Here is a 16,157-nt window from a genome sequence, read left to right as displayed (position 1 = left end):
AAAACGATCTCAGATTCCTTTGAGAAAAGAAAAGAAATTGCTGTGTACATGTGCTATATTATTGCTGACTTCATCAAGGGGACACAGCTTCTCCTTAAATTAATGAATTCTGGGCCTGAGATCTAGTCCAGGTCTGGGAATCGAGTGGAAGATCATAATTTTCCATATGGCAGATAGAATAACCCAAGGATGTCTGTGCTCTAATCCCTGGATCCTCTGAACATGACTTTGCATAGCTTATGAGATTTTGCAGATATAATTAAGTTATGGACCTTAAAATAAGAAAATTATCCTGGATTATTTGCATGGACCTAATCCAATCACGGGAGCCCTTAAAAGCAAATAACTTTTTAGAGCTGCATTTAGAAGCAGCAGAAGGGGAAGTTGGAGAGATTCAAGCATGAGAAGAATTCAGCTTCCATGTTGCACATGGACACATGAAAAGGAAGATAGACAGCCTCTAGGAGCAAAGACTGGGCCACATTTGACATCTAGCAAGGAAAAGAGGAACTCAATCCTCTAACCACAAATAAATGAATTTAGCCAACAATTTGAATGATTTGGGAAATAGATTTATTCCCAGGACCTCTAGAAATTAATACAGCTCTGCCAATACCTTGAGCTTAGCCTTGTGAAACTAAGCAGAGGAACCAAGAGAATCATGCTATACTCAGTCTTTGGACCTACAGAACTGTGAGATAAAAAATGGGTGTTGTTTTATATGCTAAGTATGTGGTGATTTATAACAGAAGCAATAGAAAATAATACATTCATGGAACTGAATGACACTATCTTCTATTCATCTGCTCTTAATCTTTTTTGATTAAATGCTTGACACTTGAACGACAAGGGTTTGAATTGCATGGGTCCATTTATATGCATATTTCTTTCAATAAATATACAGTCATCACTCCATATTCCAGGTTTTACATATATTCAAACAACCATGGATCGAAAACAGTATTTTTGATCCAAGGTTGGAAATCCTCAAGTGCAGATGTCCAACTGTATGCATTGTTCTGCACCATTTTACTTAGAGGACTTGAGCGTACAGATTTTGGTATCTGTGGGGGGTCCTGGAACCAATTCTCCATGGATATTGAGGGACTGTGGTTTTCAGGGAGACAAAATCTATATTCAGATTTTCAATTGCGCAAACCCACACACTGTTCAAGGGTCAATCCTATATCTTAAGCAAGACCCTTGCTCTCTACCCATCTATATGTAGTACCTTTGGGAAAACCAAAGTCTATTAATCATGAACACAGATCCTTTCAAGCCAGGGTCCTTCTGGTCTTTCTGGCCTTGCTGCCCACTACAGTTAATGTGACCAACTTCCTGCAGACAGTTAAGCAAATGGCAAGAATTTTACCATCTCCACTGATACTTGGGAACTCATGTGCATGGAAACATCCACACCTTACCCTTGAGAACAGCCACTACCCAACTCCTCAATGATTCTGTGTCCCCCTCACTAGCGCATTCCTTTATTATCTCATGACAACAGAGTTGTTCCTTTAAAGGAAGTATTCATTTGGGAGATTTGTGGGTCGTATATAATACTTGCATGTATACATCTATTTTTACATGTTGGTCTCAGACTTTTGATCACTTTGTTACCACTCTGATAAGGCAGCTCTGTTATGTGCACCTCATGTAATGTGAACCTTCATTTTTTCCAAGCTTCAAAGGAGCCATCATAGTAGCAAATTAGTACCAGCTCCAGGTGACCTTTTCAGGAAGCTAAATCTTGATTTACAGGAGAGTCCCCATATCAACAAATTCACCTTTATTCAGCCTTATATCCCATTCCCCTGACTCTCCCTCTACTATGCAGCATCTTCAAGATCTATTCCTATACCATATTCCTGTCAGTTCATGTTTTCCATGCTGCTCCTTAAATGAATCCCTCTCCTTCCTTAGCGGAATCGTTACTTCTCCATGTTCAGGTTATGAGACTTGACCCTATAGTTTGGTCTTACATCCAAAAGAGAAGGTGGAAATAGATCTTAAAGTGGGCAAGTACTGGTTTTCAAGTACTCTCTGTTGAAGGTTCCGCATGATAGCCAAGCAAGGAGAGGCCTCTATCCTCCAGAAAGGGTAACTGGGCCATTCCTACTGGCCCAGAAGATTCAGTGTGTGTGTGTGGTGGGGTGGGGTGGCGGGGTGGGGGGGGGGGGGGAAGATCTAAGACTCAATATCCTTGAGTGCATCTGCCCAAATGCTCCACCCCAGGTGCCAGGTCTCACTCCTTTCCTATCAGAGCCCTTTAGTATAGAAGACTTGCCAAGGCTAAGAATTCAATTTTCACTGTAGCTCTTATACTCTATCAAGTCCTTGACTTCATCTTCAGTCCAGTCTACTGTCTAAATACAAATAGATGAGGATGTTTTTAAATAGTGTCTACTTACTGTCACACTGTGTCCTAAGTGGGTAACTAGCTGACCTGCACGTTATTTTTTTAAGCATTATCAGTGGCACTAGGTATCAAACAACCATCCCACAGCTCCCATAATCATCATTTGCCCCATGTCATGAAATTTTGAGATACTGAGCTAGCCAATACATTCTCTTCTATCTATAGGCCATTCTAATCCACAACAGGTGAATCAGAAATGCAGGGCTACAACATACAGGAATTATGACCACTCCAATTGTATGTAATCCCTGTTGCCATTCTGTTCAGTAAATGATCTAACTCCAGAATCCCAACCTTAGAATCTGCTTCTTGGCAGCACTACTTGTATGAAATATGTTGGGCCAGGTCACTCAACGTTTTACCTCCCATTTTAGTTTCTGGGCTAAAAATTCATGTACAAGTGGTTTACTTAAGACGACTTACCAGAAAATGGTAATGTAGGAGGATCCTGAACTCACCTCCCACCATGGACACACCAAATCTACAGACACACGTTTGAATAATTTACTCTGAAAAAAATTCAAAACTAGCTGAGAAATTCCTACACATTGAGCAAAATAGAAAAATCCCCACTTTGAAATGGGTAAGAGAGGCTTAGACACGATCGTGCCATAAATGCCAACCCCAACAGAGTGACTCTCAATCAGGAGTTTGAACACCGCACTGGGCACCCCGACTTTAAAAATCTATATTGAACTGACATGAGAAACATGGTGAAGTGAGAGATGTCCCTAGATCTCTCTCGTTGAAATAACAATAAGGTGAATACCTAAAACACAACAAACAACACCCAACCTGCACAAAAGCACATGTGAGCAAGTGATCTGTGAATAAGAGCCACCACAGGTCAGAACCACGGGAGCGTGGTGGGAGGGAGACTGGGAGAAACAAAGAAGCTGCCTCTTGCAGCCAGAGCACCCCACAGGAGGAGGGAAAGGGGAGAAGGTGCAGCTGGTTTCCTGAACGACCCTGCCTGGGACAGCTGTAAGTTCCATGCGGCGGCAATGCCCAGGGACCTGGGCAGAAAGCAGAGAAGTGGGAATGGCAGAGAGGCAACAGCTGATCATTACCAGTCATGGCTGCAAAACACAAGACTGAGCCACAATTTTCATTCTCCAACCCATTGGGTACTCCCTGCCCCCATGTCCTCCAAGACCCAACACCGCAAAGCCAAAGGAAAATCTGAGCGAATGCTAGCGAAACTGTCACTAACACTGACAGGGCTGAGACTGAGGGTAGGAATCCTGTTTGAATGTTTATAAGAAAGAAAAAAAGGACATTATTAAGACTATATATAGAGCAGAGATCCAAGACGCTTAGACGCCACCTACTGGACACCAAAAGAAAAATGCCTTCTCAGCAATAAGCTAAAGAAAGACCTTTATATAATAAATATTCTTGCTGCGGCGGGGGGAGGGGGGGGGGGAGGCTACACTCAGGCAGAGAAATAGTCCATTAAACACCATGAACAACTAAGGTGACAAGGCAGCTCATAAAGAAAGAGAAAAATCTCCAGAAAATAAGTTTAAATACATAAAAATATGAGACTTAAATGACAAAGAATTCAGGATGGTACTTCTGAAAAAACTCACTGAGATCCAAAATAATTCATATCAACAATTCCAGGAATTGGAAAAACAACAACTAAATCATATAGAATTGAGTTTTTTAGCAAAGAGAATGAAATCCTGAAAAAGAACCAAATAGAACTCCTAGAGATGAAAAATAGACTAAAAGACAAAGAATAAAATAGCAAGCTTGAGAAATAGAGTCGACCAAACAGAGGAAAAGATCAGTGATACTGAAGATAGAAACCTAGAAATCAGTCAGAAGGAAGAAGAGAAATACTGAAGAATGAAAAATAATGAAAGAAATACAAGAACTAGCTGATACCATAAGGAAGGGAAACATAGAATGGGTATTCCCGAAGGGGAGGAAAGGAGCACAGATCAGAAAGCATTTTCAGACAAATAGTTGACGAAAATTTCCCAAATCTAAGAAATGAGCAGGAGCTTGGAATTCAAAAAGTCTATATTCCCAATCAGGGAGCCCCGAAATATATAAAGCAAATACATAAAGCAATTACTAACAGAACTAAAGGGAGAAACAGACCAAAACACTATCATAGAAGGGGACCTAAATACCCAACTGTTGGATATAGACAGATCGTCCAAACAGAAAATCAATAAGGAAATAATATCCTGAAATGACACATTAGACAAACTGGACATAATTGACATTTACAGAGCCTTTCATCTCAAAACAGCTGCTTGCTTATACATTCTTCTCTAGTGCATGTGGAACAGTCTCAAGGATTGACCACATACTGGGACACAGAGATAGCCTCGACAAATCCAAGACGGTTGAAATGATACTAACTGTAATCTTTGATCATATGCTTTGAAACTAGAGATCAACTGTAAAAAGAAAGTGGGAAGAACCACAAATACATGGAAATTAAACAACATGCTACTGAAGAATGACTGAGTCAGAGAAGAAACAAGAAGAGAGATCAACAGATACATAGAAACGAATGATAATGACAGTACAACATATCAAAACTTTTGGGACACAGAAAGAGTGGTAATAACAGGAAAGTTCATATCATTACAGGCCTATCTTAAAAAACAAGAATGAGCCCAAATAACCTAACGCTTCATCTTAAAAAAAATAAAAAAAAAAAAACCCTAGAAAAAGAACAAATGAAGCCTAACATCAGCAGAAGGAAATAATCAAAATTAGAGCAGAACTAAAAGAAATTGAGAACAACAACAACAACAAAAATAGAAAAAATAAATGCAACAAAGAGCTGGTTCTTTGAGAAGGTTAATAAAATTGACAAACCCCTGCCTGGCTAGACTCACTAAAGAAAATAGAGAAAGGACACAAATAAATAAAATCAGGGATGAAATAGGAGAAATAATGATACTGCAGAAATAAAATCATAAACGAATACTATGAAAATGAAAAAGTATATAACACCAAATTTAATAACCTAGAAGAAATGGACCAGTACTTAGAAAAATACAATCTTCCAAGACTGAATCAAAAAGATCTGGAAAATCTAAATAGATTGATCAGTGGTATAGAAATTGAAACAATCATCAAAAATCTATCGAAAAGTAAAAGTCCAGAACCAGATGGCTTCACCAGTGAATTCTACCCAACACTGAAATATTTACTACCTATTCTCCTCAAACTCTTCTAAAAAAATCAAAGAGGAGGCAATACTTCCCAACTCATTTTATGAGGCCAATATCACTCTAATATCAAAACCTGGTAAAGATAAAACAAAAAAAAGAAAACTACAGACCAGTATTTCTCATGAACACAGATGCAAAAATCCTAAGTAAGATCCTAGCGAACCAAATACAGCAACATGTTAAAAAGATTATACATCACAATCAAGTGGGCTTCATCCCAGGGGCACAGAGATGGTTCAAGATATGCACGTCGATAAATGTGATACACCACATAAACAAATTAAAAAATAAGAATCATATGATCATAGCAATAGATGCAGAGAAAGCCTTCAACAAGATACAACATCAATTTATGATCAAAACACTTAACAAAATCAGTACAGAAAGAAACTACCTTAACATAATAAAGGTCATATATGACAAATCCTCAGACAACATTATACTTAATAGTGAAAAACTAAAAATCTTCCCTCTAAGGTCAGAAACAAGGCAACGCTGTCCACTATCACCAGTGTTACTCGATATAACATTGGAGGCCCTAGAAAGTGCAATCGGACAAGAGAAAGATATAAAAGGCATCCAAATAGGAAACAAAGAAGTCAAACTGTCATTATTGCAGATGACATGATTCTCTACACAGAAAACCCTAAAGACTCCACAAGAACACTACTAGAAACAATAAGCAAATACAGTAAATGTTCTGGATATAAAATCAATGTTCAAAAATCTATAGCATTCCTATACTCTAATAATGAAGTATCAGAAAAAGAAGTAGAAAAAGTAATTCCTTTTGCAACTGCACAATAACAACAAAAAAACAAACGATCCAATCAAACAATGACCAGAGGACCTGAACAGACAATTCTCCCTAGAGGACATACAAATGGCCAACGACTATAGAAAAGATGCTCAATATCACTAGCTATTAGGGAAATGCAAATCAAAATCACGAGATGCCGTCTCACACCTGTCAGAATAGCTATTATCAACAAGGCAAGTAATAACAAATGCTGGAGAGGATACGGAGAAAAAGAAACCCTCATACACTGCTTGTGGGACTGCAAATTGGTACAGCCACTATGGAAAACTGTATAGAGGTTCCTCAAAAAACTAAGAATTGATCTACCATATGATCCAGCAATCCCTCTACTGGGTATTTACCCCAAAGACTTGAAAACCCATATCTGAAAAGATATTTGCACACTGATGATCATAGCAGCACTATTCAAAGTGTCCAGAACATGGCAGCAACCGAAGTGTCCTATGATAGGTGATTGGCTAAAGAAGCCGTGGTACATATGTACAATGGAGAATTACTCAGCCATAAGAAGAGGTGGAATACTGCCATTTGCAACAACATGGATGGACCTCAAGATAATCATGCTAAGAGAAAAAAACCACATGAAAAAGTTGAAAATCACATGATATCACTTATATGTGGCATATAAACCTAAAAGCAACAAAGGAACAGGATAAACAAACAGAGACTCATGGACATGGACTAGAGACTAGTGGTTACCAAAGGGTAGGGGGTGGGGGATGAGGGGGGAGATAGATGGGGTAAAGGGGGTCAAATATAGGGGGTTGGGGGAAGGTGAAGTGGGTAAAGTAGATCAAATATATGGTAGCTGAAGGAAACTGGACTTTGGGTGACAAACACACAATAAAATATACAGATGTCAAGTTATAATGTACACCTGAAAATTATGTAATTGTATTAAATGATGTTACCTCAATAAACTTAATTTTAAAAAAATTTAAATCTCGACAGCATTTTTCACAGCAATAGAACAAAAACTCCTAAAATTTGTATGGAACCATAAAAGACTCCAAATTGCCAAAGCAATCCTGAGAGGAAAAAAGAAAAGAAAAAAAAAAGCTGGAGGTATCACAATCCCTCATTTCAAACTAAACTACAAAGCTATAGTAATCAAAACAGTGTGATATTAACAGAAAAACAGACACGCAAACCAAAAGTACAGAATTTAGAGCCCAGAAGTGAACACACATTTATGAATCACTAATTTATGACAAAGAATCAAAGAACATACAATGGAGAAAAGAAAGGCTCTTCAATAACTGGTGTTGGGCAACTGGACAGCCACATACAAAAGGATGAAATTAGACCACTACTTTATACCATAAACAAAAATTGACTCAAAATGGATAAAAGACTTGAATGTAAGGCCTGATGCCATAAATCTCCTAGAAGAAAACAGACAGTAAGCTCCTTGAGCCTGTCTTAGTGATGATTTTCTTTTAATAAGACCAAAAAACAATAAAAGTAAAAACAAACAAATGAGACTACATCAAACTACAAATCTTCTGCACAGCAAGGGAAACATCAACAAAATGAAAAGCCAACAAACTATATGGGAGAAAATATCTGTACATCATATGTCTGGTGAGGGGTTAATATTCAAAATAAAATACTCATACAACTAAATAGTAATAATAATACAATTTAAAAAATGGGCAGATAGCCAACAGGTATATGAAAAGGTGTTCAACATTACTAACCATCAGGGAAATGCAAATCAAAACTACAATAAAACTACAATAAAAACTATAATAAGAAATGCAAACCAAAAACTACAAGCATTTCTCATACCTAATCAGAGCGACTTCTATCAAAAAGACATGAATAACAAGTGTTGGTAAGAATGTGGAGAAAAGAGATCTCTTGTGCACTGTTTGGAGAAATGCAAATTGGTATGGCTACTATGGAAAACAGTATGGAGGTTCCTTAAAAAATTAAAAGTAGAACTACCATATGATGCAGCAATTTCACTTCTGGGAACTTATAAGAAAATGTGAAGAGTAACTCAAAAAGATATATGCACCTTCATGTTCACTGAAGGATTATTTTTAACAGCCAAGACATGTCAGAACCCAAGTGTCCATAGACAAATGAACGGATAAAGAAATTGTGATATGCGTGTGCGTGTGTGTTCACGTGTGTGTGTGTGTGTACACATACATACAACGGATTATTCATTTACAAAAAGAAATGAAATTCTGCCATTTATGACAACATGAATAGATCCTGAGGGCATTGTCCTAAGTGAAATTAGTCAGATATAGAATGACAAATACTATATGATCTCACTTATACGTGAAATCTAAAAACAACAGCAACCAAAAAAAAACCAAAACAAAATTAAAAATCTTAAGCTCATAGATACAGAGAACAGATTGGTATTTGCCAGACGCAGGAGTGGGTAGTAGGTGAAATAGGTGAAGGGGGGGTCAAAAGGCACAAACTTACAATTATAAAATAAATAATTCCTGGCGATGTAATGTATACCCAATGACTACATTTAACGATGTATTCTAGATCTGAAAATTGCTAATGGTGCTCTTAAAAGTTCTTATCATAAGGAAAGAATTTTTATAACTATGTGTGGTGATGGATGTTAACTAGATTTACTGTGATCATTTCCCAATATATACAAATACTGTATATATGCTGTATATATCATTATATCTAAAAAAAAAAAAAAAAAGAGATAGTATCAGTAAATATGTGAAAGATGTGTATGATGAAAACTATAAAAACTTCCTTAAAGACCGCCTAGATGTATTTACTCTGAAGAGCTTATCATGTAGTTAAAAGATGAAATTAAAATAAACTTAAAAAAATTATTAAATACTTTTAGTGTATTTTCCAAGTTAGGATAGTGGTATGTTTCTCAATTTGCACATATTTCCATTTTGAAAGCTTGGAAAATGTTTCAGCAATGTATGGCAACACTCTTTAATATCCAGAATAGTCACCTCTTTTTATTCTACGTAACGGAATCATATAAACACTATTCTTTGCACAAATACTGTCCTCCCAAAGTAATTTATAACATATAATTCTGTCTCTAGAAAGCAGCTAAACACTGTCTCATAAACTGAGTATGAATAAAAGTATGAAAAAGAGCACAAATTTTAAAAAATTCCATGCAAAAATTTTAACACACTTGCCTTAAGTACTAACAATTTTTTTAAAAGTGCTAAACACAGGTTGGATTATGGGCTCATAAGTCACATAACAGCTACAGAGAAGTCTTCTTGTTAAAAATTCATTAAAATTCTTGAACCTCTGAACATATGCAAAGGAAACATTTCAGCAGTAGATACAAGCATTAAGTTACAAATTCTACCAGGCTAGTTAGTGGAAGTGGAAGGAATATTCACCTGGAGTGGAACAGTGAAGTCTCATTTTAACAATTTCGAGATCTCTCCCCATATTCCACCAGCAATTTAATATGGGTTGAGGGAGAGGGTAGAATAGTTAAAATGGTTACATTTCTTAAAAGTGTAAATATACACACTTAAAGTTTAAACCTATCTGTAACCTACATTTTAGTGTCATCAGTTCCATGAAATACATTGCTTTCTTCTTAATCACCAGTCATATCAGCCTCAGTGATGAGTTTAGAACACGAAGATCCAGAGAAGGGAATTCAAGCCTGAGAGGACGACATAATGAAGAGGTGCAGGCAGCCAAAGGCCTGGAGGTGAGACAGCGTTAGAAAAATGGCCTGCTCCGTCTGCATAAACTCTACTAGCTTAGAAGCATCAGCTACCACATTTGAAACTATCTTTAATGCTACATTTCCTATAGGTGCCTGGAATAGTTAATGCCTAAAAAATTCTGTAAATTACCATGCTTGCATTTAGTAAACAATTTGATTAATAACAGTAATTTTATTCATGCTTAACTTTCTCACATCCTAAATAGACTTCTGTAAGTAAAGAATACTATTTCAAAGATATAAGTAATTTTTAAGGAATCAATAATCTTAATTTAAAATATGGATTTATTACTTTTTATTTTTATAACTCTATTTATTTTAGAATTATAAACTATTCATACTTTTGCACTGACTTTCCTATAAAATTAAATCTATTTATATAAAATAGTGAGCAGATTCAATAAAACTAAAAAGATTAAAATGCAATAAATATTTAAAAACTTTTTAAATAAGTAATAAAAATCAACATGAATCCAATAACATTTAAAATATCATACTATTCCTCACAAAATAGTTTAAGGCAAAATATATGTTGCCTGACATTTTACATTCAGTTTGTGTCTTTATTTCTATTCTCAAATATTTTCCATTAAGACTAATGATTTTGTCTCTTGTAAAGACAGCCCATTGTTATTGCACATTTATCATTTACAATTGTTAATAAGTACTTAAGTATTTACTATCTTAGTAAAATTTTAGGGAAAGAATCATATTAATGCAAAATACTCTCGTTTTTAAATTTTCATTATTTCTTATAGTAATTTTCAGTAGCTTGCTATACTGAGTGGTTTGCGATTTAAAAAAAAAAAACTTCAATTTCCTAAATTGATGAGATCAACTTAACGGATATTAAAATCTTAAGGGTTAACCTCATCATCTTTGAGAATTTCTATAGAATGGACTGATTTTACCACACTTAACGCTTGTTGACTATTTTGCCCAGTCACTTGATCACCAGTAACACCACTCGAATAAATCAGACTAAATTCATGTCTGTATCAAATTGATATTTTTTTCAACCTGTATAAAAAGTTATCGTCCAAGGAATACGGAAAAGGAATACAATGTGTAACTTAGCAGGGCTACTAAAGTATTGACAACCGACTAATACCCTGTAAATACTCTTACTTTGACAATGACTCACAAGTTTCACTTCTAGAGCGGGAGTCCCTAATCCCCAAGCCACTGACTGGTACCGGGCCACAGAGCAGGTGGTGAGCAGCAGGCAAGCAAAGCTTTATCTATATTCGCAGCTACTTCCCCAGCACTAGCATCACCACCTCAGCTCCACTTCAGATCATCAGCATTAGATTCTCATTGGAGCGCGAACCCCGCTGTGAACTGTGTATGTGAGGAATCTAGGTTGTGCGCTCCTTTGAGAATCTAATGCCTGATGATCTGAGGTGGAGCTGAGACGGTGATACTAGTGCTGGGGAGCAGCTGCAAATCTAGATTCACCTTAGAAGAGAAGTTTGACTGCACAGAGACCATAATAAATCAGTTACTTGCAGACTCACATCGGAACCCTATCAGTGAGTGGCAAGTCACAATTAAGCTGCATCTGGTGGCAGGCTTTATAGTAGCAAGTGAGTTGATGTCCTTCAATTGTGCAGCTGCATCTGGTGGCAAACTTTAAGTCAGAATCCGACACTTATTTTAGTCCACGCCTGGCCCACCTGTTATTTTATTTACCACTTCTGTCCACACCTCTTTCTCATACTGCACACTTGTCTCAGTCAGTTTTGGTAAGCCCACAAGCTAACCCTAGCCAAAATGAGTAAAAAACAAACATCACTGGAGAACTTCTTTGAAAAGAGGGAAAGATCCAATGAGGAGACAGCAGACAACTCTAAGACTGCCAACAAAAAGAAAGCTCCATTTAAAAGAAAATACCGAGAGTCCTACTTAAATTACAGGTTCATTGCAATAGGTGACTCACATTCTCCAAACCCGTTTTGTATAATATGTGGCAACCGGCTAGCCAATGAAGCCACGAAACCTTCAAAACTGCTTCGCCACATGGAGACAAAACACCCTGCATTAAAAGAAAGGCCTTTGGAGTTTTTCAAAAGAAAAAAAAACGTGTCTATGAATAACAGAAGCAATTATTGAAGGCTACCACTACATCAAACGCGTGTGCACTGAGAGCACCATTCTCAGTGTCTAACCGCATTGCTGAAGCAAAGAAGCCCTTCACTATTGGTGAAGAGTTGATCCTGCCTGCTGTTAAGGACATTTGTTGTAAACTAATTTTAAGAGAGGCTGCAGTTCAAAAGGTGGCAAGTGTTCCTCTTTCGGCTAGCACCATAACTAGACGAATTGATGAAACAGCAGAGGATATTAAGGCACAATTGTTAGAGAGGATTAATGAGTCACTGTGCTTTGCGATCCAGGTTGACGAGTCTACTGATGACAACGAGGCAACAATGCTTGTTTTGTGTGATGTATTTTTCAGGAGGATGGGCATGAGGACATGTTATGTGGACATTTGTTGCCAACCAACACCGCAGCTGCAGAACGATGCAAGTTTTTGAATGATCGCATATAAGGAAAACTGAAGTGGTCATTTTGTGCCGGTGTATGCACTGATGGAGCTGCTGCCAAGACTGGATGGCTTTCTGGTTTCACTACTTGGGTCAAAGTTCACTTCTGAATGTGAGTCTACTCACCGTCGTCCGTAGAGAAATGCTGGCTAGCTGAAAAATGTCACCTGAACTTAACATTTTGCAGGATGTGATTAAAACGATCAGCCACATTAAAGTGCACGCCCTTAACTCATCACGTGTGTTCGCGCAGCTCTGTGAGGAGACGGACACAGGGCACACACGGGTCCTATACAGAGAAGTGAGATGGCTCTCTAAAGGTGGGTCACTTGCCAGAGTTTTTAAGTTACGAGAGCCACTCCAGATATTTATTTTTAAAAAAAATAGTCACCACTGGCAGCACATTTCAATGACATGGAATAGGTAACAAAACTTGCCTACGTGTGTGACATATTCAACCTGCTTGACTAACTCAATCTGTCACTTCAGGAAAGAATGACAACTGTGTTCAAGTTGGCAGTTAAAATGGCTGCATTCAAAGACAAACTGAAATTATGGGGGCAATGAGTAAACACTGGGATTTCTGACATACTTCTAACATTAGCAGAGATTTTGAAAGAGACTGAGCCGGGGTCTTCTTTCTCCCAGCTGGTGCATGGTCACCTGTCTCAGCTTGCAAGAATGTGAGCATTACTTCCCAATTACAGAAAACCCTCGAACTGGGAAGGAATGGATCTGTGACCCATCTGTGAATAGCCAGGGGAATCAACTTCATCCATGCTAGAAGAGGATCAACTGCTTGAGATCACACATGATGGTGGCCTTGAAAGTATCTTTGAGACAACTTCAAATCTTCACACGTTCTGGATTACAGTCAAGGCAGAATATCCTGAGATTATCACAAAACTACTGAAAAGCCTGCTTCCATTTCCAAAATCCTATCTTTGCGAAGCACAGTTTTCTGCAGTGACAGCCACCAAAACAAGATTACAGAGTAGACTGGGCATAAGCAACACACTTTGGGTTGTTTATTGTCTCCCATCACCCCCAGACAGGACTGTCTAGTTGCAGAAAAACAAGTTCAGAGTTCCCACTGATTCTGCATTATGGTGAGTTGTATAATTATTTCATTATATATTGCAATAATAATAGAAATAAAGTGGATAATGAATATAATGAACTTGAATCATCCCAAAACCATCCCACCCACCCACACTACGACCGTGGAAAAATTGTCTTTCACAAAACCGGTCCCTGGTGCCAAAAAGGTTGGGGACCGCTGTTCTAGAGTATTCAGTCTGATACAATAATATAACTCAAGAAAATTAAACTATATAATTTTTCCCACTTTTGAGACAAAATACATAAATTAATTCTTGTTTATCACTGGACAAATGTCTACATATTAACACTGCTAGTCTATAAGGTACATATCATCAACAAAGCACATCTGATCACACCTTGTTCTTTTTCAGAGATATACATATAAAGATAGAAGTTAACATTTATAGCATGAATAGATCTGATTAGCAAATGTCACCCACATAAGTAAGACTGTCTAATCAACAGCCAAAATGTGCCCTTGGTTCTAATCACCACTATAACTGAATAATCTGTAAATTACATTCTGAGCTGTAATCCCCCATCCACCACCAGAACATGCCCTGTAACATACGGCGATTCTAAAAGAAACACAACTGCATGTGCCACGTCAATAGGTTCTCCGAATCTCCCAAGAGGGATAGTTTTCTTCAAATGTTCTTCTTTCAAGTCTTTTGTCATATCTGTATGAATAAATCCTAAAAGAGAAATGTTTATTTAGAAGAAAAGAGTAGACACTAAGACATTTCCTCAATTTCAAATAAAAATGAATTTACTCCTGATAATTTGAAGTTACTAATAAATCTTATTTAGGAAATACAGAGTTTTGCTAGCAATCGAGTAACCAAGTCTCCATTTTTATTCACTTTAACTCAATGAGCATCTATTGAACAATACCTAATTCCCAAATATTTGGCCCAACTCGTAAGTAGGTATGTAAAAACATGAATAAAAATTCTATTCCTTAGGAAATCTATAATTTATGGAGGAAATAGTTACGTGCACCCTTAATTATAATTTAAGAAAGTCTAGTGAATATCCTTATAGAGATATACACAAATTACAATGGAATTGATTAATTTTCACTTGCGTGGGGTCAAGTGGTAGAGGGAAGACGACATCACGACTATATTACCTATGAAATACTTAACTTATATAATCAGTATTCTGTACACTATTCAATCATTTAAGTTTTAAAAGCAAAAGTGAATAATTACTCCTCATAAAATGAACAATTAGAGAAATCTTAATTTTTAAAGTGATAAAAAATGACGGATTAAGAGTTAGACATGACATATGAAATGAAAGTCTAATGTGAAATCTCAAAAGTACAGCTCCAAAATTGGCTTGTATTAAATCATTTACAATTCAAACTGTAAACCAATCTAAATATACTGTCATTTAAAATACCAGGTTAAATATGAACTAAGTACTGAATTAAGAATTAGCATCAAGCTATAAGTTTATTATGTACTACTATATAATTATTTAATTTTTCTTTGCCTTAGGTTTTCACTTGAAATACTGAAACATTTTATTAACAGCCGTGTAAGAAATTACCATAATTTTTTTTTCTATCATGAAGCCTATGACAATGATAGCTTTATTAGAGAAAAATAGGAAACAAGTTGAATGTCTTTCAATAAGGACGTGGTTAAATTGATCATGGTACATCCTCCAGGCATGAAAAATAACATTTGTATATTTAAAAAGCAGGTTACTAAAGTAGTTATACTACTATCAAAAGCTATAAACTTTCAGTTATAAAATAGTCACAGAGATGTAATGTACAGCATGGTGCTTATAGTTAATACTTTATTATACATTTGAATATAGATGAGAGTAGACATTAAAAGTTCTTATCACAAGAAAAAAATCTGTAACTGTATGCAGACAAATGTTAACTAGACTTATTGTGGAGATCATTTCATAATATATGCAATTATGAAATCATTATGTTGTACACCCGAAACTAATATGTCAATTATACCTCAATAAAAAATAAAAAATTTTAAAAAATAATCTATACTAATGACTGAAAAAATATATACCAAAATATTAATAGTGATTATCATTAGATACTAGAATTACAGGTGATGATTATTTTCTTCCTTGTACTTGTAGGTACTTTCCCAATTGTCCACAAGAGATATATTATTTCTGCATCTAGATAAAAAGTTATTGAAAAAAGATGCACAGTACTAACCAGATTGTCTATAATGAGGGCCTGGAATAATTAAACAATTTTGTATTATTTATGTGCTTCATTGTGAGATTACATTATGAAATATGATCTTCTCTACTATAAAATATTACATTTTAAAAGTCAGCAACATTTCCTTCGCTCCCTTTCATCTTTAACAAT

At 36.3% G+C, this 16,157-nt stretch overlaps 1 protein-coding gene across 3 annotated transcripts in view; it reads right to left on the bottom strand.

The window, feature by feature from the left end:
* The window catches only part of CBR4 (carbonyl reductase 4), an 84,427-nt gene that overhangs the window by 55,685 nt on the left and 12,585 nt on the right, over positions 1 to 16,157 (bottom strand). The window contains exon 5 of one of the 3 annotated variants that reach the window (XM_016148189.2): positions 13,698 to 14,490. The exons of the other annotated variants lie outside the window; for them this stretch is intronic. Coding sequence (XP_016003675.1) covers positions 14,312 to 14,490 — 179 coding nt within the window. The 3' untranslated portion in view covers positions 13,698 to 14,311. Of the gene's footprint in view, positions 1 to 13,697; positions 14,491 to 16,157 lie in introns of those variants that run through there. 3 annotated transcript variants of the gene reach the window in all.

The sequence above is a fragment of the Rousettus aegyptiacus genome, unplaced genomic scaffold, assembly GCF_014176215.1.
Source record: "Rousettus aegyptiacus isolate mRouAeg1 unplaced genomic scaffold, mRouAeg1.p scaffold_m13_p_16, whole genome shotgun sequence".
NCBI classification, from domain to species: domain Eukaryota; kingdom Metazoa; phylum Chordata; class Mammalia; order Chiroptera; family Pteropodidae; genus Rousettus; species Rousettus aegyptiacus.
The sequence above is the reverse complement of the archived record's forward strand: the minus strand, read 5'-3'. Positions and strand labels throughout refer to the sequence as shown.